Source organism: Motacilla alba, chromosome 23 (assembly GCF_015832195.1).
Source record: "Motacilla alba alba isolate MOTALB_02 chromosome 23, Motacilla_alba_V1.0_pri, whole genome shotgun sequence".
NCBI classification, from domain to species: Eukaryota; Metazoa; Chordata; class Aves; order Passeriformes; family Motacillidae; genus Motacilla; species Motacilla alba.
This window is the reverse complement of record NC_052038.1, coordinates 3,902,875-3,925,278: the sequence shown is the minus strand read 5'-3', so window position 1 is coordinate 3,925,278 and position 22,404 is coordinate 3,902,875. Positions and strand designations below refer to the sequence as shown.

At 44.8% G+C, this 22,404-nt stretch overlaps 1 protein-coding gene across 1 annotated transcript in view; it reads right to left on the bottom strand.

The window, feature by feature from the left end:
• Window positions 1-22,404, bottom strand: part of KIAA0319L (KIAA0319 like) — a 30,630-nt gene that overhangs the window by 3,427 nt on the left and 4,799 nt on the right. The window contains exons 3-20 of the mRNA XM_038160557.1: window positions 21,168-21,817; window positions 15,899-16,172; window positions 13,519-13,620; window positions 12,572-12,669; window positions 11,338-11,425; window positions 10,251-10,343; window positions 9,546-9,678; window positions 8,159-8,387; window positions 7,298-7,421; window positions 6,621-6,753; window positions 5,633-5,781; window positions 5,182-5,333; window positions 4,870-5,008; window positions 4,386-4,545; window positions 2,357-2,499; window positions 1,272-1,394; window positions 697-787; window positions 250-341 (exon numbers count right to left, since the gene is read on the bottom strand). Coding sequence (XP_038016485.1) covers window positions 250-341; window positions 697-787; window positions 1,272-1,394; window positions 2,357-2,499; window positions 4,386-4,545; window positions 4,870-5,008; window positions 5,182-5,333; window positions 5,633-5,781; window positions 6,621-6,753; window positions 7,298-7,421; window positions 8,159-8,387; window positions 9,546-9,678; window positions 10,251-10,343; window positions 11,338-11,425; window positions 12,572-12,669; window positions 13,519-13,620; window positions 15,899-16,172; window positions 21,168-21,817 — 2,973 coding nt within the window. The remainder of the gene's footprint in view (window positions 1-249; window positions 342-696; window positions 788-1,271; window positions 1,395-2,356; window positions 2,500-4,385; window positions 4,546-4,869; window positions 5,009-5,181; window positions 5,334-5,632; window positions 5,782-6,620; window positions 6,754-7,297; window positions 7,422-8,158; window positions 8,388-9,545; window positions 9,679-10,250; window positions 10,344-11,337; window positions 11,426-12,571; window positions 12,670-13,518; window positions 13,621-15,898; window positions 16,173-21,167; window positions 21,818-22,404) is intronic.

Genomic DNA, 22,404 nt, shown 5'->3' with positions numbered 1-22,404 from the left:
ACTTCCTACTTCTGAGGTACCAAGTGGACCCATCAGGAGCAGGCCAGTTTCAGCCTTAATTTCCAAACCTAAAAGTTAGATGACTTTACTAAATACCCCGTATACAGATCTGAGACAAGCTCTCAGATCTTCTGAGACCCCTCTGTCAGTCCCTACATCACGTTTGTTTCACTGTGATTTTAAGTCCACTGAGGAAGAGTCTTCAGTCAGCACTCTGGAAGTGCTGAGCTCTTCCTTCTCATGTTTTACCTGCTTTGGGATTTGGTTTTAACTCCAGGCTTTCTTGATCTGTTGCATCCAAAATCTTGTATTTGCTTTTCCTTTTGGATTTTCCTTTCCGTCTAAAGGGGAGAAAAAGGAATTAAGGAACAGTCCATTTCTAAAAGAGTCAGAAGAAAAACAACTCTGATCTTCAAAGCTAAAGCACTTGCTATTTAGGATTATGTTCACATTACAAAGTGAAACACTGAAATGCTGCTCAGTTGCACATTTATAGGTTAATCCAAACTTTGCTTCTTAGCATAACCCAGAGTTCTGGAACTTCAACATTTAACTTGAAACACTTAGGTGAGAAAACCCAACATCCCAAGGCTCAGCAGATGACCTGCTGGGACAATGGGTTTGAATCTTTAACCTCCTACTGCAGACACTTGGCTGTGAAACCTGGATAGAGCAGGGGTTGGGTCTCAGTCCCACCTCTTGCAGCAGCAGATCACCATCCACGACAAGATCCCGAAGGCAACCACGATGACAAAAGATGCAATGATCACATACAGCACACTCCACTCTGCAAGCAAAACCCCGGAGATAAACCACATTTTGGCACCTCATACAATTGACAGTGCAAAATTGAGGGGACTGGTTTTGGGAAAGAAAAGGCAAGGCCTGCCTCTTTGCAGAATTAGAGGCCGGCGTTCCCCACTGGCAGCACCACCAGATCCCCCTGGGAAGCTCAAGATGCAGGGTGTGGATTTGCTGGGCAGTGTTCACTGTGTGCTGGTTTATAAAAGTTGCTCTCCTGTGGCAGGACAGAGATGACAGAAGAGAGCTGTGATTTATGCACCCAGGACAGACTCAACTCTTAGTGAGTGTCCACCGGGAGGGTGTGAAGGGGACTCCCTGCCCTGTCAGGCATCACCTGCCCAGAGGCGAGACAAGGGTCTGTGCCTGGTGTCAGCAACGGGGAGACAGCAGGTGCCTGGCACGTGCCCACCCTGGGTTTCACACACAGGTTCCTCTGCCAAGGTGCCCACCCCGGGGGGGTCACATACCACAGTTGCTCTCGCCGTCCCCCATCTGCACCCTGAGGAAGTTCTCCATCCAGAACGGGTCACACACGCAGCGCTTGGTGAAGGAGTCACAGCGCCCGTGCTCAGAGCAGTTCAGCTGACAGGCTGGGGGCCAAAACCAGCAAGGTGAACTAAGTGACTCACAGGTGAGGCAAAAACGGGACAAAATACTTCAATAGAGCCACCCCCTCCTGCAGGCTCTGACCTGAACGTGGCCCCTCTGTAGCTCATTCATAGCTCACAAGGGGTGAGAAGTGCAAAGTAAGCACCTGGGCCTCCTGCCAAACTGAAACATCCCACTTCACCAGCAACATACATTTTGCCTAATAAATCCTCATTTTGATATACAAGTTATGGAATTTATGTATTAGTCAAGCAAATGTTTTTAAACGAAGTTTTGATTTTCCAATTCAAACCCCGCTTGCGAGACAGACAAGAAACAAACAGATCCTTTGGAGGCACCAAACAGAACTGAAAAATGGCTACTGAAGGCCACAAAATGGTAAGATCAGGAAGTAATGAAAATAATTACTTTACACAATTCTGGTTTCAAATCTCTAACCGATCAGCAAATGATCCTCACAGGATGGATCTCATAAAAGAAAAGCAGTGCTAATGTAAAGATGTAAAATAATGATAGAAGGGGAACATTTCCTGCAGACTGATGTTTGTGCTGCACAGGAAACGAGTGGGTTCACAGCTACCAAGATGTGCAGTTTGTTGTTTTCAGGATGACACTGATTTCAGTGGCTATAGCCCATTAATACTGTATTTTAGTTTCATAAGTATCAATCTGCTTTTGGTTTTGTGAACTCTTATCTTCACAGCAACACTGCAAGTAATTATTTATAAGAAGTTGAATAGCGGATAAACGGAATTAATTGGTAAATAAGTGATTAGTGAATAGTCTAATAGACTTAATTTTCTGTTTCCCATTTATTAACATGAAAGTTCCTGCAGTGAGTGTAAGTGTGTGGGCATGTGGGTGTTTTTAGCACCCTTATTCTGTCAGACAGCTGAAAAGAAGGTAAAAGATGTTCAGTCTGTCCCAAGAGACTCTCACTTACTGACTGTGTTAATCTCCAGTGCCCGGAAGATGAGGAAGTCTGACTGCTGTTTCCTCAGCTCGTTCTTCAGTGTCCAGGCCACCTCTCGTCCTTTGAATATCTGGTGGGGAGGCTGGTTCTGCACAAAGAACACCATCTTCGTGCTGGAAGAAAGGCAAGAATTATTAATTACCTACTGCTTCTCCAAACATCAGGTGGAGAGCCACACTCTCCAGTCTGTCATGAGACGGACTTACTCAGAATCCCAAATTTATTTGAAGACCAGGCTTCTGGCTCTGTTTGAAAGCAGCAATGGCAGACCTGGTCCTACAGTAGAAAACTCTTCAGGATATCTGATCCATTCGTATTTCCCAAGCTAGGGCTGCACTGTTCTTGAATTTGCACATCCAGCAGATCTTTGCACGTTCATGCTAAGCATCAAATCCCCAAACTTTACAGTCTTGCTGTTTTCATACTCTCCTTCCTTCCTCCCTGTGGGACTCTGAGACTTTACTACACCTGGAACTTGGGGGTCCATTTACATGCTCAGCACAGAGCTCCAGCACCAGACAATGGAAATTTACAGTCTTGCAAAGTTGAGTTTGAATGCACCAAGTGCTATAGCCCAAAAACAACCCAGGTGTGAAGGATTCTGTATTCTGCAGCTTTACTGCATTAACTTCATGATAGAAGAACTTGTTCCTCATGGCTTGCTCACCTTGCAGAGCCCTGTGGATCCTTTAGACTCACAGAAGGATGCAGGAATGTTTGGGATTTATTATCACTAGTGAGCTTATGAGTCAATGGCATATCAGTGAAACCCTCAGAGTATGTGAAAAAGAGCAAACCAACAGTCAGAGGAACAAGATCTTTTTAACAGCACAAGTTACTTTGACAGTGGAAGCAAAAATGGGATCTTAAAGCCATCTGTCAGGAAACAATCTCTGCTCCTTTATAACACTTCCCACTCTTTTGTCTGCTCGAACACATAAACAGATGAAGCATTAATGACAGGAATCCCTTACTTGCCTTACTCAGGGGCGACTGGCTTGCTCACGGCAGAGACAGAGAGCTACAGTTACAACAGAAAGTGCTGCCTCCCCTGTTCTCAGCTCTCTAGGTTTGCATGGACAATGAATTCTGATTTTCCTGCTACAGCAGGCCGGGTGGACACGAAGGAATCGATACATCAGAGCACTCAGCTAGGTGTAAAGTAACAGCAGATTTATTGCTGACTCGCTGCAGGACTTTAGGCATATCCCTTAAATCTTCTTCAATGCTTTAGGTACTTTACTCCCCTTTTAATAAAAACTAAGTGCAATATTGCACTTATTTCAACAGATTTCCACTCATGGTTTGTTGCCACTCTCCAGGCAGGCAATACCACCCCGACCTACAGCCCTGCTCAGCAGCCAACTTCCATGCGTTTAGGAGAAATGCAGTTTTCTGTAAGCCAGTTAGCAATCAAAATGAAGCTTTTCTATCTCTTCAAACAGAAATTACATTGGCTTTTAATATTTTTTATACATTAAGTGGAAGCAGTCGTGAAGGCAATAAAGCTGCTGCAGAATTAGTGCAAGACATCCCTGCCTGGGGCTGTGTGGTTGGAACTGGATGATCCTTAAGGCCCCTTCTACCCAATCCAGTCTGTGATTGTATGAGCTACCAATCTGGCATGGAGGGGGATTGTTACACACTCTGCTGTGTTGTAAGTGTTTCAGCAAACTCCTGCACCAAGCCGCACTACTTCTCCAGCTGCAGAACTTCCCCTCACACAGTCTCCACAATTTTCAAAAAACAAATCGGATTTGCTCTTATTTTACAGGTTTGATGTGAAAAAACATTAGCAGCAGCAGTTTTCAAGGGCAATGCACCATCTCCAGAGGGGAAAGATATTCAAGACCTGCTTGGCAACTCTGATCCCAGCAGGAATATCAACGTTAAGCAACAACTCCACATGTCCCAGTGATCCAATCTGCCTTCCAAGAGGTCTTGATTTTCCAAACCCTCAAGCAATTCCTTGCTGTGTACCCTCCCAGATGAATCCCACCTTTGTTCAGTGTAGGGCTGGATCTTCTGCACGGTGATGTCTGAGTCCAGGACCCCCAGCAGCACCCCAATCTGCCGGATGAACATCCCCTTCTGCCGCTCCGTCAGCTGGCTCACGTTCACATCCAGAATCATCTCCACCAGGTTATTTTTCCTAGGATCTAGAGAGAATGTAGATTGTACAGATCTTTAGAGTTTCTATTTAGCAGCCTGGGCACAAGGCAGGTTTTTAGCTATCTTTCCAGGATGTTTCTGATTTGAACACAGAACTACAGAGTGGCTCTGTGGGAAGGGACACAAGTATGGCTTTCACAGGTAACAGAAGCAGTGAGAGTCAGCCCTGAAAAACCACAGGAAAACACAACCACATCCCCCAAACTTTGATGTTTACAGTTCTAAACTGGACTTGATGACCCATTTTAATCCCAGTATACTGTATTAGAAGGCTGCAGGCAAATGTGGTACAGCACAAAACCCAGACTCACCAGGTTTGACCTCCACTGTGGTCCTTTCCACATCACTTTCTCCTTTGGCATCTGTTACTCTGAGGTGAAATGTGTAGGTCCCTTCTACCAGATTGGACAGGAGGAGGACAGGATGATGGTCTGAATTATTTAAGACTTCCTGGAAGGCAGAACAAAGTAAGTATGAGGAAACAAAGGATCAAAGTAGCACCATGTATTGTCATACTTCAGGATATGACAGAGTAACAGCCCAACAAGGAGCTTTGTATTTCCTCAGGAGCTGTCAACACTACCTTGTACTGATTTTTGTGATCCTTACAAAAGAAAGCTCACCCCAGCTGCAGGGCTTCCCTCGTCCCGGGTCCACAAGTAGCTGACAATGCCCTTATCATCAGAGGACTTGGATCCATCCAACTCTGCTGTGTTTGTGGGCAAGGTGATGACAACATTACCAGCGATCTTTGCAACGGGCGGCTTGTTTATCTCTAAATAAACAGAGAGAAAGCACTTGGAGAAGGATCTCGTAATGCCCAATCAAAGATTACTGCATTAGATCTCAATGTGCTCCAGAAATCCCAGTCTAACCCTAGGGAAGAGAAGGGAAATACTGCAGGATTTAGCTGAAAATACCATTCCTCCAGAAAAGGGCAAACCTCAAGGCCACTTCAGTGCTTTCCACATTGTCTCCCTCCATTCCTCACTTTTGCTGTGTCTCTGAGCACAGGGTGTGCTGAACTGCTCAGAGATAACCTGACTGAGCAGCTCTGCTCATGGCTGGACGTACCTTCCTTGACGATGACGTTGACGGAGCTTTGGCTCTGCAGGTTCCTCTCATCTTTCACTGTCAGAGTGAACTCATATGTGCCAACCTGGAGGCCTGTGACAGTGGCAATGCTGCTGTTGGCATTCTCCAGCTTCACACCATCTGGACCCCTAACCAAGACACAAGGGGTTTGGTTAGTTTTGGACCTTTTTCAGGGGTTTTGATAAGTTTAAGCTTTGCACAGAGCACGGGAGGCAACCTCACTCCAAACAGGAGCCTGGAAATAATAGTCCATTATAAAAATCAAAATTATGTTCTCCAGTTACAGCGAGATAATCTAAAGAATAGGTGCAGGATCCAGAACAAAAGGCATTATTTCTGGCAGGTTAATATTTTGGTTAATTTTAAACCAGAGGAACAATGATAACAGCAATTAAGTGGTGTTTACAAATAGTGGTACTTTCAGCAGCTTGGCTTGTGAACTGCACAATGAGCCAATTTTGTAAAGAAAAAAAAAAAAGGTGCAAAGCAATAACAGTTCTTCATTTCTAGGGCTTTGCACGGACTTTGCATCAGCAAACAGAAAAAGCTACTGCAAGATGATCATAGGCTTTTTCCTGAATTCCCTAAAGCATTTCAGGGAATTTAGAGCTGGAAGAGAACTCTGCCTCCTTTAAACAAACTGCAAAAGCATCGAGTTAGGAGGCCCTGCTGTTGTTTGGTTACAAGGATCAGTCTCTCCATGAGACCAAGCCTGAACTCCAGTGCTGTGAATGGAAACACAGCTGAGCCACACCACGCTCAGAGTGGGAGCCAGGCCTAGAGATGAAGGCAAAGCTATTTCTCACGCTCAAAGAAAACTCCCCTTCTTTCCAATCAAATATAAATCCTTGTCTTATTCAGGTAAAGCTTGTCAGGCCCCACGTGACCATGACTGAACACAAGGGAGGTGTGGGGGTGTTTTAAAGGAAAAATTTGGATACACAAGAACATGGAAGGTGATACACACCGTGTTTTTTCCCAAAGATAGGAGACTATCTTCTGGTCATCTGAGCTCTTGCTGCCATCTAGAGTGGTGCTGTCCACAGGAAGAGTCAATTCTTTATCTGGACCAGCATCTGCCTTTGGGGGCTTGTTGTTCTCTGGAAAAGAATGCAGGATTTCTCAAACACGCACCATAAAGGTGAAGCTTAAAACACCACCATGAAGATTTTCTCCACGATCCCCAGTACATCCCTTGCCCACTGCCTTGTACTCAGATAAAGTGAGGTTAAAAGCAGTTAAGAATCCCAATGAGCATTTCATTCACACATCTGCAATAAAATGAGACTGAAAACTAGGAGCTCTGATTTTTGCTCTCATTCTCTCAGTACTGCTCCACTTTTCCTGCCCCTGTGCCAGGACCCAGAACTGTGGGCAGACACAGCTGTTTGGAAATACAATCCTGCCTTTATTGTAGGAAAATATCAATTAGGTTACACTGTGTAAAATAAGAGAATGGCCCACAAAGGCAATATTCCTATAAGCTTTCTTTTGCTCATTTATCAGCAATATACCAGCCTAGAATGTTCCTAAATCAGAGCAGCTTTTCTGAAAGTCACCGTAAGATCTAGAGGTTGCTGACAGATTGCTGCTCACCTCCAACCCCTGGAAAGGAAGCAGCAACAGCAGATGAAGGCAGCTTACCTGGCTGGACTATCACAGTGACCTCTGCAGTGGACTGGTGCCCAGCAGAGTCAGTCACTATGAGCTGGTAGGTGTAATCACCTTCCTGCATTGCAGAGAGCTGCAAGACTGGTGTCCTCACACCCTGTGAGAAAAGATATTCATGGATTAAAAACAATCCTCATGAAGATGATGGACCAGAAGACTCTGATTCTGAAGTAACTATTAGCAGCACATTCTAGGGGGTTATTACCAACTCCTGCTATGGGAGCAGGAGTCTGTGCCACTTCAGCGTGCAAAGCTCCTGCAGCTAAATTTATGCACACTGCAAGAACACTCTTGTGGGACATAACAAGAGTAATGCCATCCAAGCAGACCTTTAGGGATTCAGTAGTTCCCAACTCCAGTAAAATCTCTGGGGAGCCCAGTGCAACTCCCACACACTGTGAACCTGACTTCATGGACTTTTTTATTCTATAAATTTGACAGTAGTAATAATCTTAAAAGAAAAATGATGACACAGAAACAAGTTCCAACATTTACTGTTTAGCACTGAGGAGAGTCTCGCCAGTATCAGCAAAATTTAGACTCCAAGATTCAGCTCGGAAGTTCCCACCTCTCTCAATCCCCCTTCTTCAGCAGGTTTTAAAACTGCATTGCTCAAGAGAGGAACAGGATGCCAGTGGTGAGGCTGGTGCACCAGCTCAGCCACTAAACCAACACCAGCTTCACAAGGATTTAACTTTAAGCACATACTTAATCATCACGCATTTGCTCTGTAGGATTCTGAAAGACATTTGCCAACAGTCCATTAAAACTGGTTTGATTAGAGATAAAATCCCAGCCAGTGAGCAATCCAGGTGGAACACAGGAGACACCGACCTGCATCTCCATCACCTTCCCTTTGCTGTTGGGGCTGAGCAGCCACTCGTAGCTGACGATGCTGTGGTCGTCCGTGCTCTGGTTGCCGTAGAGCGTGATGGAGTTCTGGGGCAGGGTGATCACCTGGTTTGGGCCAGCATTGGCCACTGGAGGATAATCCACTGCCTTCTTCACGGTCAGGTTGGCAGTGGTGGAGTTGCTGGCACCATCTGAGTCCACAACTGTTAGACTGAAGAGGGAAAAAAGAAGTGAAAGCACTGAAGAGTGATGGTGACCAAAGCTGAATACAGCCTTTTCTGAATAGAAACTTGTCATAATACGACACGAAATGACAACACGGGCACTGCTGCTCTCCAGGTGAACAAAAAAGAGGCACCTTTATTTTCTGACTCTAACATTTATAGTTTTCCAAAAGTGACAGTGGATTGGAGGGTGACAGTGCCACCTCTCCAATGACATTGGACAGACCAAGAGTCCATCAATTCTCTCCTCCATGAAAGAATGCAAAACATAATTTGTTTACAGAACTGTGTGTGACAAAGTTTGTTACAAGAATGCAAACATCAGAAGGCTTAGCAAGGTCTTAGAAAATCAGGGGGACATCAACTTCCTTCAAATGTCCAATTATCAGCCTCAAAGTGATGCAAGGAAATCAACAGTCACATCCACCTCTCACTTGAAATCTAACAACCAGTTCCAAGGTAAAACACAGAAGTGTATTACTAACCCACAAGTGGCCTGCACACAGCACATCTCCTCAGGTAGGCTGGTACCACAAAACAACTGCTTTCTGCTAAATCTAGATCTGAACATGGATCTGATTAGCTCATGCCAACTGCTTAACAAGAAAGCAGTGCTCAGTAAGAGGTACTCCAGGTTATTTTCCTTTAAATAGATCTGCTGATGCAGTGATGGACATCACACCAAAATACAGGCCAAAGGAAAACCACAGGACAAATACAAAAGTAAAATCAGCTACTACCTATTGCCCAGGCTGTGCATCAAACCATTAGACCTCATTCACTTATCTGAGACCAACACATTGCATTTAAAAACTGGATTTGAAGACTGCATTTCTTCCTAAGCCTTTACCCAAAGAGTTTAGATTTGACATTTCAGGAGACATTTTGTAGCACTGACACACCAGCCATCATCTTAACCAGGGCTACAAGTCAAGAATAAGAAGTAGCTGGACAGCTTATCTCTCCTGAAGTGCAAAGCTACAAAACTACTTGAAAGTGTAGGAATGGAGAGAGGGAACATCACAAAATGGAGTTCTCCCCATGTTTTGTGTTGGCTTTTTTTAAACCAGAGTAACACTTCAGGAATCTCATACATTTCACTCCTAAGAGATGAGAACTGATGGACTCTGCCAGGTGGGACCTACCTGAAAGTGTAATTCCCAGGGACCAGGTTGGTCAGTTTCAGTATGGGAGTGTCACTGGAAACCTTCTCCTCCCGCAGGGGACCCTTCAGCTCTTCCCAGTGGTAGCTGATAATTTTATCATCATCAGTGCTTTCTGTTTCAGTAATGGAGGAAAACACACACACACACACACAAGGAGTTGGGAAATGCTGCTTCACAGATTCCAGATGGTCAGTCCCTACTTCTAGCCTGGGCTTAGTGGGCAAAGGTATTTTTGGTCGAAGGCCAGAGTCTCTGTTATGCTCAGACACCCAAACTGTAACAAATCAATGCTAGTTGTGGCTAAGACAACCTGAAATTATTTAAAGGAACTCTTGAAAAGCTCTAGTGCAGGCCAGGATCACTAAAGGTGGCGTGTCAGTAACTTACACATTTGAAGTTTAGCCAAGAGCCCAGCAGTTTTGACTGACAGTAATTATTTTTTGATTCTAAGCAGCAACCTCCAGAGCTTTTCCTTTTTTAGATTGGCTCAGGCCAGTGCCCTTCAAAAGGAACACGGAGAGGTGCTGTGTGTGTTCTGCTCTCCTGGCCAGAGAGGCTAATTCTTTTCACTGAATTGTGCTTGACAGTGTCACTGTTTCTCCTCAACTTTATGCAGAAGGCCAGCCCAGGACCAAACACAAAGCCCCCCTGCTGGATGCTGCAGTTAACCCTGCAGGTACTCACTGCTGCCGTCGATCAGAGTGGAAATGGTTGGCAGGGAGATTTCCTGGAACGATGGGGACACGATGGCAACAGGAGGCTGATTCACCCGGGGCTCTGCAACAACAACCCAGCTGTTACCATGACACTACAGGCAGAAAGTTCTGGCAGAGGAACTGCAAAGTTATCAGCAACAGTGATCTGTGCTTCCAGCACGTTCTACACCAGCCTGGGGAATCAGTGCTACCAACAGGGGGTTCAAACAGTGTGCAGGTGAACAGCCAGCACACCAGGGCTCTGGGAAGGCATCAGTTTTTCCCTACTGGGCCAAGCACCTACAGCTTCTTGCCACAGTGTGGCTGCTGTTCTGAAAAGTGAAGGATTTTGGTGCATGCTGCCAGCTGCAAAGTCACTGCTTATAAGGAAATGATCAGCCACAGCAGCCAGAAGACCAGCCACACACTCTTGCTAATTTAGGGAGTGCAAGAGCCCTTCTTTGCCCACAAAGTACAAGAAGTCTTGCTGAAGACTGCAAAATGAAAGGGTTTTATTGACACCTGTGGGTGTCTCTTTAAACAGGCCACCTGCAGTGTGAGGCAGTCAGCACAAGATGCTGTATCTTCACCAGCTCACCTGCAAACCATGTCTTACAATAGGGAATGAGATTTGACTTCAGCTGCCTGTGGCTGGGAATGATATTCCTTATGGACTGGAAAGAAAGGAACCTCCAAAGGAGCTTCAAAGCTCCGGCTTCTCTTCAGTTTTTGCTCCTGCTGCTATAAGCTTTTTGTCAGACTGCAGCTAGTTTTTATGGAAGCAGTGGCCTTTCAGGGTGAGGGGTTTGCTGAGCGCTTCCCTATCAGGATTAGAGCTCTTTTATCAAGTGGTTGGCTTGATACAGTACAGCAAAAATAGTGGTGTGTTAGCAATAGCTTCTGCTCTCAGGAAATTATTTAATATATACAAATATATATGTATGTGTGTGTGTGTATTAAGTTCACAGCACAATGAATTATCACCACACCAAACCAAATACTCTAACCCCATGGTACAGCTGCCTTGGCATGTCAGAGATGGGGGAAGTCAAGGAAAATCCAACCCCAGCACTCACTTGGATTCACTGTTACATTCACATATCCCTCTCCATGAGCGTTCTCCCCATCCACGACGACTTTGAACTCGTACAGGCCAACAGTAAGCTGGAAACAAACACAAAGGATTATTTACCTACAGGTTGGTGGTACCTTGTCAGAACCTATTGGAAGGTCAAGTTCCTGTGCTTTGGCACAGGAGCACCCAGGCAATTGTGCTTCAGCCTCTGCATACACAGCAAAGGAGGGTTTCCAGGCCAAAATGGCATTACAGCTATTTTAGTTTACAATGGCTATGCAGAAACCAAAGACTCGTATTTCTCTCTGCCACAGGATTGTCAGTCAAGCTTTATTTTCCAGCAACAAAAGGCAAACAGAAGAGAGATAACAGAGATTAGTTCAGGTTGTCTGGCCACTGGAATCTGAACTAGCAGATTGCATTTGAGGTGAAAAAGGCTGCATGTAAGAAGAAAATATCTCCTTGTGTGTTTTTATAAATGCAAGTGCTCTTCTCCTTCTAGGTGACACGAGCCAGGCAGTCACCTCTTCACATCCACTATTGAGGCAAAATGAGAGGGTGAGGGACCAGGTGCTGGATAACAATCTCGATACCCAAAAGGCTGAAACCCTGACAGAGACCTGCACACTCCTTTCTAAAGGTTTGGCTCTGCATGATATCCTTACTAAAGCCTGTAGGTTTTTTTCTGAGTGCAGTAGAATCCAGGCTGCTCAGAGGAATGTCTCAAGTACAGAACTGTATATTCACAGTACTCAGAGTAATTTCCTTGTTAAGAATCCCCACGTGCAGGAACTGGCAACCCTTTCCCTGTTAGAGCTTGTCTAAGAGCAGCAGCCAGGGACATACCACGAGGTATTGCAGGGCTCTTGTTAATGGAAGCAGCAAGACCTTCTTCCAGTGGGCAGTACAAGGTTCAGACTAAGCAGACTACCACACTGCTTCAGGAATATTCCCACCCCTTGTTACTGTCCAATTGTGCCATTTGTGTGCCTTGTCACACTGCTTGTAGGCAGCTTGTACCTCCTGAAATCAATTTCTTCCTTCCCTCGTGCCAGATCAATCTCCTTTTTCTAAGAGCCTCAGAAGAGGGCTTGCAGTCAAAAGCTGGCTGCCTGCCCATCATGCAATTTCCTCTTCATCCTGAAATCCCATACGAGTCTCTCCTGGCTGCTGGGGTCCCCATCTTCTCCACTTGGCATTTCACAGGACAGCATAGGAAGTAGCCAAAGCTTTACCTTAGACAACTTCAGGGTCTGGGAGTGCTTCTCTGCCATTACTCCACTGTAGTCTTTTGGATGAGTAATCAACTCCCACTCATAGGAATATGTGGTTCCTTAAAAAAAAAAGAAAAAGGTCCAGATGTTTGTTTTCAAAGCCTGTCTTTCTGCCACGCTAAAGAACTGCAAAGGTATTAAACATTTACAAGGCACATTCTGCTGCACTGTGGAGAAATGAGACAGCCTGGGCTGTGGCTTTTTGGGAATATACCCAGGAAAAGAGACAATCTGTGCTTCTAAACTCATTTACTCTGGAATCAAAACCCATCTTTCAGCCTCCAAGGCAATAAAGAGCTTTGGAACAATCACAGCTCCAGGATAATAAGAGAGAAAAGCCTTATCACATCCTCAGATCCTGCAGACACAGGAATGCCAATTTTTGAACAGGAATGAATCAATCCCTGCTGCTGCACAACATGGAACACACCTGCCTCTACAGCTCCCACTGCCACAGTGGACAGAGTTAAGATAAGAACTTTAAAAATACCTGCCAGCAATTTGCATGATGAAATGAGTGTATAGAACGTGTTCCTCAGCAGGCAAATACCCCAATTCAGATTTCGATCACTTGCTAATACAGCTCAGTTCCTCTCAGCAAATATCACGAATAGATGCTAGAAGTCCAATTCTTCCTCACACACCACCCTGAGAATGTGCCACCTCTTCTCCCATCCCTTCCCACAATCTCCCAAATCCACTGGCTTTGCAGCACTTTCCATTTTTTTGTCTCTCACTATTTTCTCTGAGAGGCAGCACAAGGTAATAGCTGAGGATGAAAAATTTCCACAGGAAAGTGCTCTCTGACAAAAGACATTTTCAAGATTGCCCTTATTACATGCCATACATAACGACTGTTTGCCTTTGCACATCCCAAGCCCTCAGCAGAATTCCCAGGGAAGCCTTACCAGGGGGTGGTTCAGGAAGCGCAAATGCATTCAGCTGAACTTCATTCTTTGGCAGGGTCACCACAACACTGTCTCCAGCAGAAACCACCAGCTCCTTCACAGCTGCAAGGGACAAACACAGAATTGGAGAGGAACAGGAGAAAAAAAAACCCTCCTCGGTTTCAGTTTATGGAATAAACCCCAGTTACAAATGATGATGTGTTTTGTAAACATCCTGCTCCTCAAGAGCCCTCCCGTTCCAGGTTTTGCTCTCCTTGTCAATGCAAAAGCACTAATGGGGGTTTACAATTTTTAGCCAAGCCCAAAATCACTCAGTCACCTCTCTCTTTGCAGTTACTGAGCTGAAATGTGGCCCTTGGGCCCTGTACAGGGAGTCTCCTCACCCAGGTCCAGCAGGATGGGAAGGATTGTACTTGACAGCTTTTTGGCAGAGAACTCAGCTGCAGGCTCACGGCACAGCAAGACAAACACTGCTACTTCCAAACTGCAATTCCAGAGCTTCACAAATATATAAAGAATCCACAGAATTTCTTTTTTGAAAATTTGCTTGAGGGCTAAGAGAATTTTTTTAAACTTGCATAGCAGCCACAGTGGATATGGAAGCTCAAGATACAAACCTGGTCTTTTATTTGTATTTTCTTTTCCACCCCCGCTCAAGTATTTTCTTGCCATTCCATTTCAAATAAACTGACAGGCTCCTTTTAAAAACTACAGGGTAACCTTGAAAACTAGAGGCAGGGACATATTTTTTCTGCTTTTTATTAGCATTAAGATAACCTGAAAGTTCAACACATTTCTTAAAAACACCTCTCGGCCTCCTCATCTCTCTCTTCCCTTCCCATTTGCTTTATATTTGTCTTTTGATTATTGGACCTGGGAATTGTGAATAGAAAATATTCTTTTTTTAGTTTGACCCTGTCAAAGACAATGTTTCAGAGGTATGCACAAAAAATCCAAATTTTAAAAATGGGAAAAAAGGACCTTAGACATTCAGCTATTTTCCCACCATTATTATCTATTATTTATCTATCTTCCAATTTTAATAGCTAATGGAATTAACCACCTTTTTTTTTCCCTCTCAAATACTCCATCAATCTTTCACCTTCAAAGAGTTCCAAGGCAAAAAGCAATCAGATCTCATTAGGAAATAATAAAAACAAAACGCGGACAAACAGATAAAAAACCTTGGAAAAACTACTCTTTACATCATCTTTGCATTGGTTAGCAAAACCAGGAGGTCTTCCCAGACAAGCCAATGAAGATGTTTAAAGCATATTTTCCAGTTTTAGCAGGGGTAAGCCCTTAAAAAAAAAACCAAAAAACCCAAAACATTAACTTGTCAGCACAAGCAGCCAATGAGCTTCCTGCCAAAACCATCTTTGGATGCAGTGCTTCCCTCACACTTTCCATTTGTTCCCTTGTAAGGGAAAGGAACCCTAAATTCAAAAGAAATTCAGCTGTGCAGGCTACAGCCCACTGGATGAGCAGAATGCTGAGCCACCACACGAGCAGGACACGCCATTCCCTGTGCGTAGCCATGCCTGCAGGGAGAGCTGACAGCCTGCCTGAGGGAACAGAGCTGCTGCCAAAGGGCATTCTGGCCTTTGTGCATTCTCAACAGTCTGTTTTAGGAAATACCAGTGTGAACAGAAACCTCATCATGCTGCAGAGCAAAGCACGGGCTAAGAGCCAAGTACACTGCTCTCCACGGCTGAGCTGGGCAGTGACACTTCAGGGACAGCAAAGAATCAGTGACACCCTTGTTTGAGCACACATTGAGATTGCTGCTCGATTTGATGGATAGCAGCGTGCCAAGGCTACTGCAAAAACACTTCCCAGGACTCTGCCCTGCATCACATCTCAGCCTTCACTCTGGGAACTAAGATATCCTCATCAGTCCCCAGCTGTCCTCACATGCAATGGTCACATGCAGATTTATGATGCTCAAGTCCCATTCCAGACCTCAGGAATTAATGGGATCCCACAGCACATGTGCTGACACAGATGCATCAGTATTTTCTCCAGGGTACCATAATTATCTATCTATCTATCTATCTATCTATCTATCTATCTATCTATCTATAAATATATATATAATGTATAAAATATATATAAAATATATAAAATATATAAAAAATATATAAAATATATATAAAATATATAATATATAATATATAAAATATATAATATATAATATATCTATATATTATATATATATTTATATATACACACATATATATAGATTTATATATAATTATGGTACCTTGCTACCACGTATTTATAGCTTTATTTATAATATATCTATATATATTTTTCCACACTGCTGAGGCTTGAAAAAGCCTGAGCAGGTGACATTTGCTGGAGCCCTGCAAGTCCTCACCTGGAGTGGTGGCAGCAGTGCTTGGGGCTGCAGCAGTGCTGCTCTGGGCTGTAGGAACGCTGCCATTTGTGGGGACCCCACTGGGCACAGAAGTTGCTGCCTGTGCCTTTGCTGTGCTTTTCACTGGCACGGGGCTGGCAGTGGGAAGCTGAGGATGGGCATCATCAGGCTGCCCAGGCTTCTCAGTCTTGCCTGGAGCTGTCAAGTCCAGTGCCACGGGGCTGGAGAACGTAGCCAGCACTGATGATTCTGGTGCAGATGTTCCTGTGTGGATCTGTAAAGGAAGAAGTTGTCTGAGTTTGACCTGAACACTTAAAACATTGAAGTTTTAAGTTGCCCTTCTCCTCCTCCACAGTTACGGAGGCTGAAAAATCCCTCGTTTGTTTTTCCAGAAGTCGGAATTTTTCCAGCTTCCCCTTCTCTCTTCTGAAGTGTTTCTCTTTCTTCAACCAAGGCTGTTGAAGTGGCAAATACAAGAGAAGATCCAGGTTCAAAACTGCAGTGAGTGGAGCTAAAAGAACAGAAAGGTGGGATAAGACAGCTCCTGAAGACAGGGACCACAAACCGGGGTTCATTTACTCTGGCTGTGATTTCCTTTTCCTGAAGCCATGCGCTGGCCAATCCATGAAGCAGGAGGATTGCAGTGGCATTTTTATGTAATAACTGAATTGTTACAGCAAGAGGAAATTTATTTTGGAATCACTCTTCAAAGCAAGGTGAGCTGACACACACAGCTCCCTGCGTGCCTGCCTCAGGAGATGCTGCTGGGGCAGGGAGAGGAGCTGGAGGGCACAAAGTTTGCTCACATCCACACAGGATGAGCCACTTGATTGAAAATGATCAGAATGGCAGGAACAATTTCCTTTCTTTCATCAGAAAATTCCTTTTACCCAGCCCCATTCCAGTTCCCAGCCTGCCAGGCCATACTCCTGATATTCACTCTCCACCGTGAAGCCCATGTGTGTAGCACAGGTTTTTTTAGCTAACTCTATTTTGAGAACATCTGTTAAATATTTAAAACGGAGCAATTTACCATCTTTGACTCAGAAAGTGCTTTGGAGCTGGATTTCCCACCACTTCTGCCCATTAGAGGAGTGATTAAAAGCTCATATTGGAGGAAATACACTCAATATACTTTTGAATCACGCTGCTGGCATTCAGTCCAGGAAACAGGAACTGGGAAAACACTCCAGACCATGGTGGGCAACATCCTTGTTAGCAAATGGGCTGGGCTTTAGAAAACACTAAATGTTGATTGTAAAAATAAAGCTGTGCTGACCACACTGGACAACCAGCCAAGCCAGGAGCAGCAGTGAAGGCACTGAGGGCTTCTCTGCAAGGTTTTTGTTTCAGCCTTGGGCAAAGAACTTCCTCTCACCATATCTCAGCTCACTTTGCTCACAGAATGTAAAACAATTGTTTGATTAACATCTGAGCTTTATGTACCAAGGAATCAAACACTGTTTGTTAGTGTCACAGACACAAGCTGTCTTCCTTTATTTGGTTAATTGCTAATGGGGTTACTTAAACAGAAGTATGGATTCTTTGGAATCCATGCAGGAAAAATCTGGCACGCTGCTCTTCCTCAGTGGCCTCAGGACAGCTGGATGTCCCAAGCTGGATCATCTTCCACCCACTGACAACTGCAAAGGGCACTGACTCCCTTTCCTCAAGATTAAGTTTGAAATGCTGGCAGGAGAAAGAGGGGAACAGGCAGGCTGGAACTCAAGTGAGACAGACTCTTTAGGAAAGGCACAGGAGCAGGATGCTGCCATGACTTCCTACCACTGTGGGAAACAACTTTTTGCTTCTCGAGAATCAACCCAGAAAGGTCACAAGAACAAGAGTCACAAAAAACACACAGGAGATCCACATTCACCTGCTGGCCACAGCAGAGTCCCCACTCTGCTTGGCAATATTTCCAGTGAGCTGAATGCTTTCTTGACTCACTTTTAATTCCCAAAAAAACCCCACTTTACAGTTAAGAGAGATCCTCTTCCTTCCAAAAACCTTCAGGATGAATTGACAGCCAAATGTCTGTGGAGAGCTGGAATTAGATAAGCTTTGCCTGGGGCAACACAACAGTCAAAAATGCCTCCAATGCTTGCAAGCTGAGACATTTCTTATCTTTGCTCCATAACTCTGAATTCTTTAAAGCAAAGAACAGATTATTTCATTCTTGGGGATAAATGACAAGGAGACTAGAAGTTTGCCAGCTGTCCTATCTTATTAGCTTAGAAAATAGAGAGGAGTGACACATTGGCCTGAGTCAACACAGGAGCCTCAGACAATTTTGATTCCACCCCTAAATGCCTTTGGCCTGAGACAAATAACCCAGTGTCCTTGTCTGAGAGTCCCATGGCTGGCAGAGGGACTAGAGCAACCCTGTGCATCAGAATCCACACTGAGCCCAAGTTACTTGAGAGAAAAATACCTCTGTCCCGGAAATTACTTTTATTTTTTAATTTAAATAGGCCTGGTCTGAATTCACAAAATGGGCTCTTTTCAGCTTCGATGCTTTCCTTGCTGTCTGCACCGAGTGCCACATCTGTGAAGACTCTTAAGACACTAAAATGTAGGTAATGTCACAAACCATTACAGAGTTAGTGCTGGTGGTGAAGAGAGACATTTCCTTGTTCCTTGTGGATGAAAAGCACCCAGCACTTGCAGGAAGTGTGACAGCAAGAGCCAAACAGTGGGCTTGATGTGTGGGCAGGAATGAGTTCTCCAGCTCTGTTGCAACACTCCTGCTCCAGCCTTTCCCAGTCTGTCTGCAGAGCTGCTGCAGTGCTGCAGCAGCCCTGCTCAGCAGCAGTGCTACAGTTAAATACTTCTCCTGACTGGCTATTAAACTGGCTATATTTTAAAATTGACAAGGAATTTTACAACGAGACAGAAAAAAACCCTGGTGCCTGGAAAATGTCACTCACTTTAATGAAAAAGAACCAATCTCCCTCAGTTAAGGGCTGACGAGCAGGATGCACCGTGGTTTATCCTGGTTCCATAGCATGGATACAGAAAAAACAGGAATTAATGCTCACTGCACATCAGCAAATGCCATTGCAGAGGGCTGTGGAGCCATCAGAACTGCGAGAGGAAAATTAAAGCCCACAGAGGCAATGTTTTCCCAAAATTATAATTTTCCTTCTCTCTCAGCCTGCAAAAGCAAAGATTTACCTTCCATCCATTCAATGCTCAGTAGCAGCAGAGGAGAAAAAGCACTTTGATTTCAAATGTCCTTTCCTACTTCAGGGGTTTGATGCTCTCAGGTATGAACAGCCAGTACTGTCCCCATCTTCCAACCCCTCCTAAAGAACAGCACTAAACACCCAGCCATGTGCTCCATGGATTGGGCCAAATGTGGCCCAGGAGAAATCCCACTGATTTCAGCATGGGTGTAACTTTATTTTGGTCCCAGCTTGGAATACCTCTCTCCTGGAAGGTCTGGCCATGTCCCAAGAACACAGCCCCCAGTGTTTTATCCTTGGCTCACATTAAACTGCTCTTGGACTTGAAGGGCAAGGACAGCTGCAGAGCTGGCTTTGCATTCTGCAGGTAAAGTTGAATGGTTCAATAATCCTGGAATTAGCTCAGGTAGATATTTTAATTCTTCCTTCTCCTCAAAAATGCAAATGCCAGGAATTCCCTCACATCACTATATTTTTGTAGAATGTTTTTATTTTTAAGAACTTGCATGTTGTTAAGAGCCATGGACTTTCTTACTAACAAAAATCATCAAGGAGAGTAAAAACCTTTCCCCAGCACACATTCAACAGTGCACATTAATGACAATGGGAGCAATTCCTAAAGATGGGAAATCCTGCATGTTCAGCAACATTCAGTAGCTGATTAATCAGTGTAATTAAATATTTGCAACCAATTTACTAGACACACATTGGACAGCAATAGCAGGATAACCTGGACAAGCAAAACTGCAAAAAGAACAAGCAGGGAGGTGTAAAAGCTGTTCCCCAAGAGCAAGAGAAGACATTTAAGAGTGGCTGCAAAGACATCTCCTCACATGTGTGACAGCTGAGAGAATGGGGTCACCATGCTCAGCTCAACTCCTAGGAGGAGGAGAGAACAGGGAGGGTGGAAATACTGCAGCATTGCAGGGGAGAAAGAAATCTGAGCTCGAGTCAGCCTCGAATGCTGGGGGGGCTCTGGAAAATCAAACATTTGCCAGGTTTTAGTGCCTGGTTTCACATGTCACCCTGGCTGCCCAGGAGCTCTCGGCAGTGTCCCTTGGCTGCTTGCCACATCCTGCTCCAGGGTGGTGGCTCGGGCAGTCACAGCCCTTCCTGCACCCAGGATTTGAAAAAGTCAGTCATTTCCAGAACCAGAGGCACCAGTTTTGTACACAGCCAAATCCCTGAAACATGGCAAAAGCTACTTCAGGAGCAGTTTAACAAAGTAGAATTCTATTTCACCATCAGGAGTGCACAAGCATTTTTGAGATAAGGCTCAAAAAAATCATTTGCAGATGTAAAAATACAAACATCACTTAACAATTCAAATGTGCCAAATTCTCTGTAACATCATGATGTACTGGCTTAACACTGCATGTATTTGGAGTAGAGACTAAACTGATTTCATTCACCCTGTGCCAAGGTAAGCTTTGGAGGATTTGAGAAACTGGAGCACTCTTCAAAAAAGAGAACATTTGGAATTAAGATGCCAACTCAAGCAAGCAGATTGACATCGAAGTACACTGTGAGCTCTATGCATGACTCCATAAAATAATGTATTTAACTGCCTCGATTCAGCATTTAAATGAAAACAGCTTTTTTTATTGTGTGGATTTGAACAGGTAATTTTACAGGTAACAGTTTTCAGCTCCCAGACAATTCCCACTGACAAATCACCTTTCCTTCTCATCTGGCAAGCACACTGTGTGATTACACAGAGGACAAGCATTATCATAGACTCCATCCTGCCTCGCCTTCCCACTTCAACACTGTTTATCCTAGCTAAGAAAAGGGGGGCAAAAAACCTACCCCAAAACCCAAACGAAACCCAAACCTATCCCAAAACCCAAATGAAACCCCCCAAACCTACCCCAAAACCCAAACGAAACCCCAAACCTACCCCAAAACCCAAACAAAACCCCAAACCACTGGCTGTGCCTTGCTGATAGGAGGCTGAAAACTGATAACCTGAAAAGGTATCCCATCACTGGGCAGTTCCAAGTCAAAATCTACCTAAAGCCAGACTGAGGAGGGGTACAGCTGTCCCAGACAGCCTCACCCCAGCCCCAGCAACCGCTTACCTGGGGTAAGTCACCATCAGCATCCTGTGACCTGTTCACATTATTGCTCTTAGGAGGGAGTGGGCTTCTGGGGTTCAGTTCTCTTGGATTCTGTCCATTTGTCAGCAAGTCTTGCTTTTGATTTTCTTTCTCAGGAGCAGCTCTGTCAGCCACTAAGTGCCTCAGGACCTGATCCTTCAAGCGTTCTGTTTCGCTCTGGCTGCTTCTGGAGTTCTCTGCCAGATCCCTTCTCAGGAGCTGCACCCCGTTACCTGCCAACCTCCACTTCTGGAATGATCTCCGCAGTCTTTTCTTCCTCTGGACAGGGATGTCCCAGTCCAACCACTTGTGACTCCAAGTCTTCGTGTCACCTTCCACATGGGAGTTTAACAAGTGCTCTGTGCTTTTGGATTTCTTTAAAAACACCAAAACGGAATCTGAAAAGCCAGTCTTGTTGGCCTGGCACGTGCCAGGCATGGTGCAGTTCACCTGGATGCACATATTTTCCAAGAACCAAAAGGCATCACAGGTGGGGTGCTGGCAGCAAGTGGTCTGACAGGAGCTCAGAGTATGGAACCCTTCCAGAAGCTGCAGGTGGTGACCTGCCCACGATCTCAAACGGCCACCAAGGATCCTCCCCAGCTCACATTTAGATCCGTTCCAGTTTGCCTCTGGGAAAAGAGGAGGGAAGACAAACAGACAATTCTCAGTCCTTTAAAGCAGTGGGTAATAGATCTCATCACTGTTGTTAAGATGAATTTGGGGCACAGGAATTATGCGGGAGAGAGTGAAGGAAAGTAAATCTGACTTCTCAGAATTTCTACCTGGCCTTGCTACCCAGTACTTACACAAGATTTTAAGGAACAATCTGCTCTTCCTACCTAAGCCACCACCACCCTTTCCAAGAGGGATGGAGAAGCAGAAGTGAAGCCAGAAATGCTCCTGTTTCAGAAGAGCCCATAATGCCCACACTGAGCAGCTGGACCAAGGCCCCACAGCAAGTTCAGAGCCAGAAACTGAACCCAGAAATCCCGAGCACAGCTCTTTAACCAGTTGTGGCCTTGCCTCTCTGCCCGTAGTCTGCCTAGAAATAAAACACTGCAAACAGTGGCACTGGCTTGGTGCACAGCACAGAGGCATTTTTAACTCTTCCATGCTGATATTTCACATCAGTTGCTTATTCTGACTGAATTTGCTCCACTTGGGAAGTTGTTAACAGCTTCTAGAAAAGAGTTCTGCAAGGCAAACCCTTGCCACC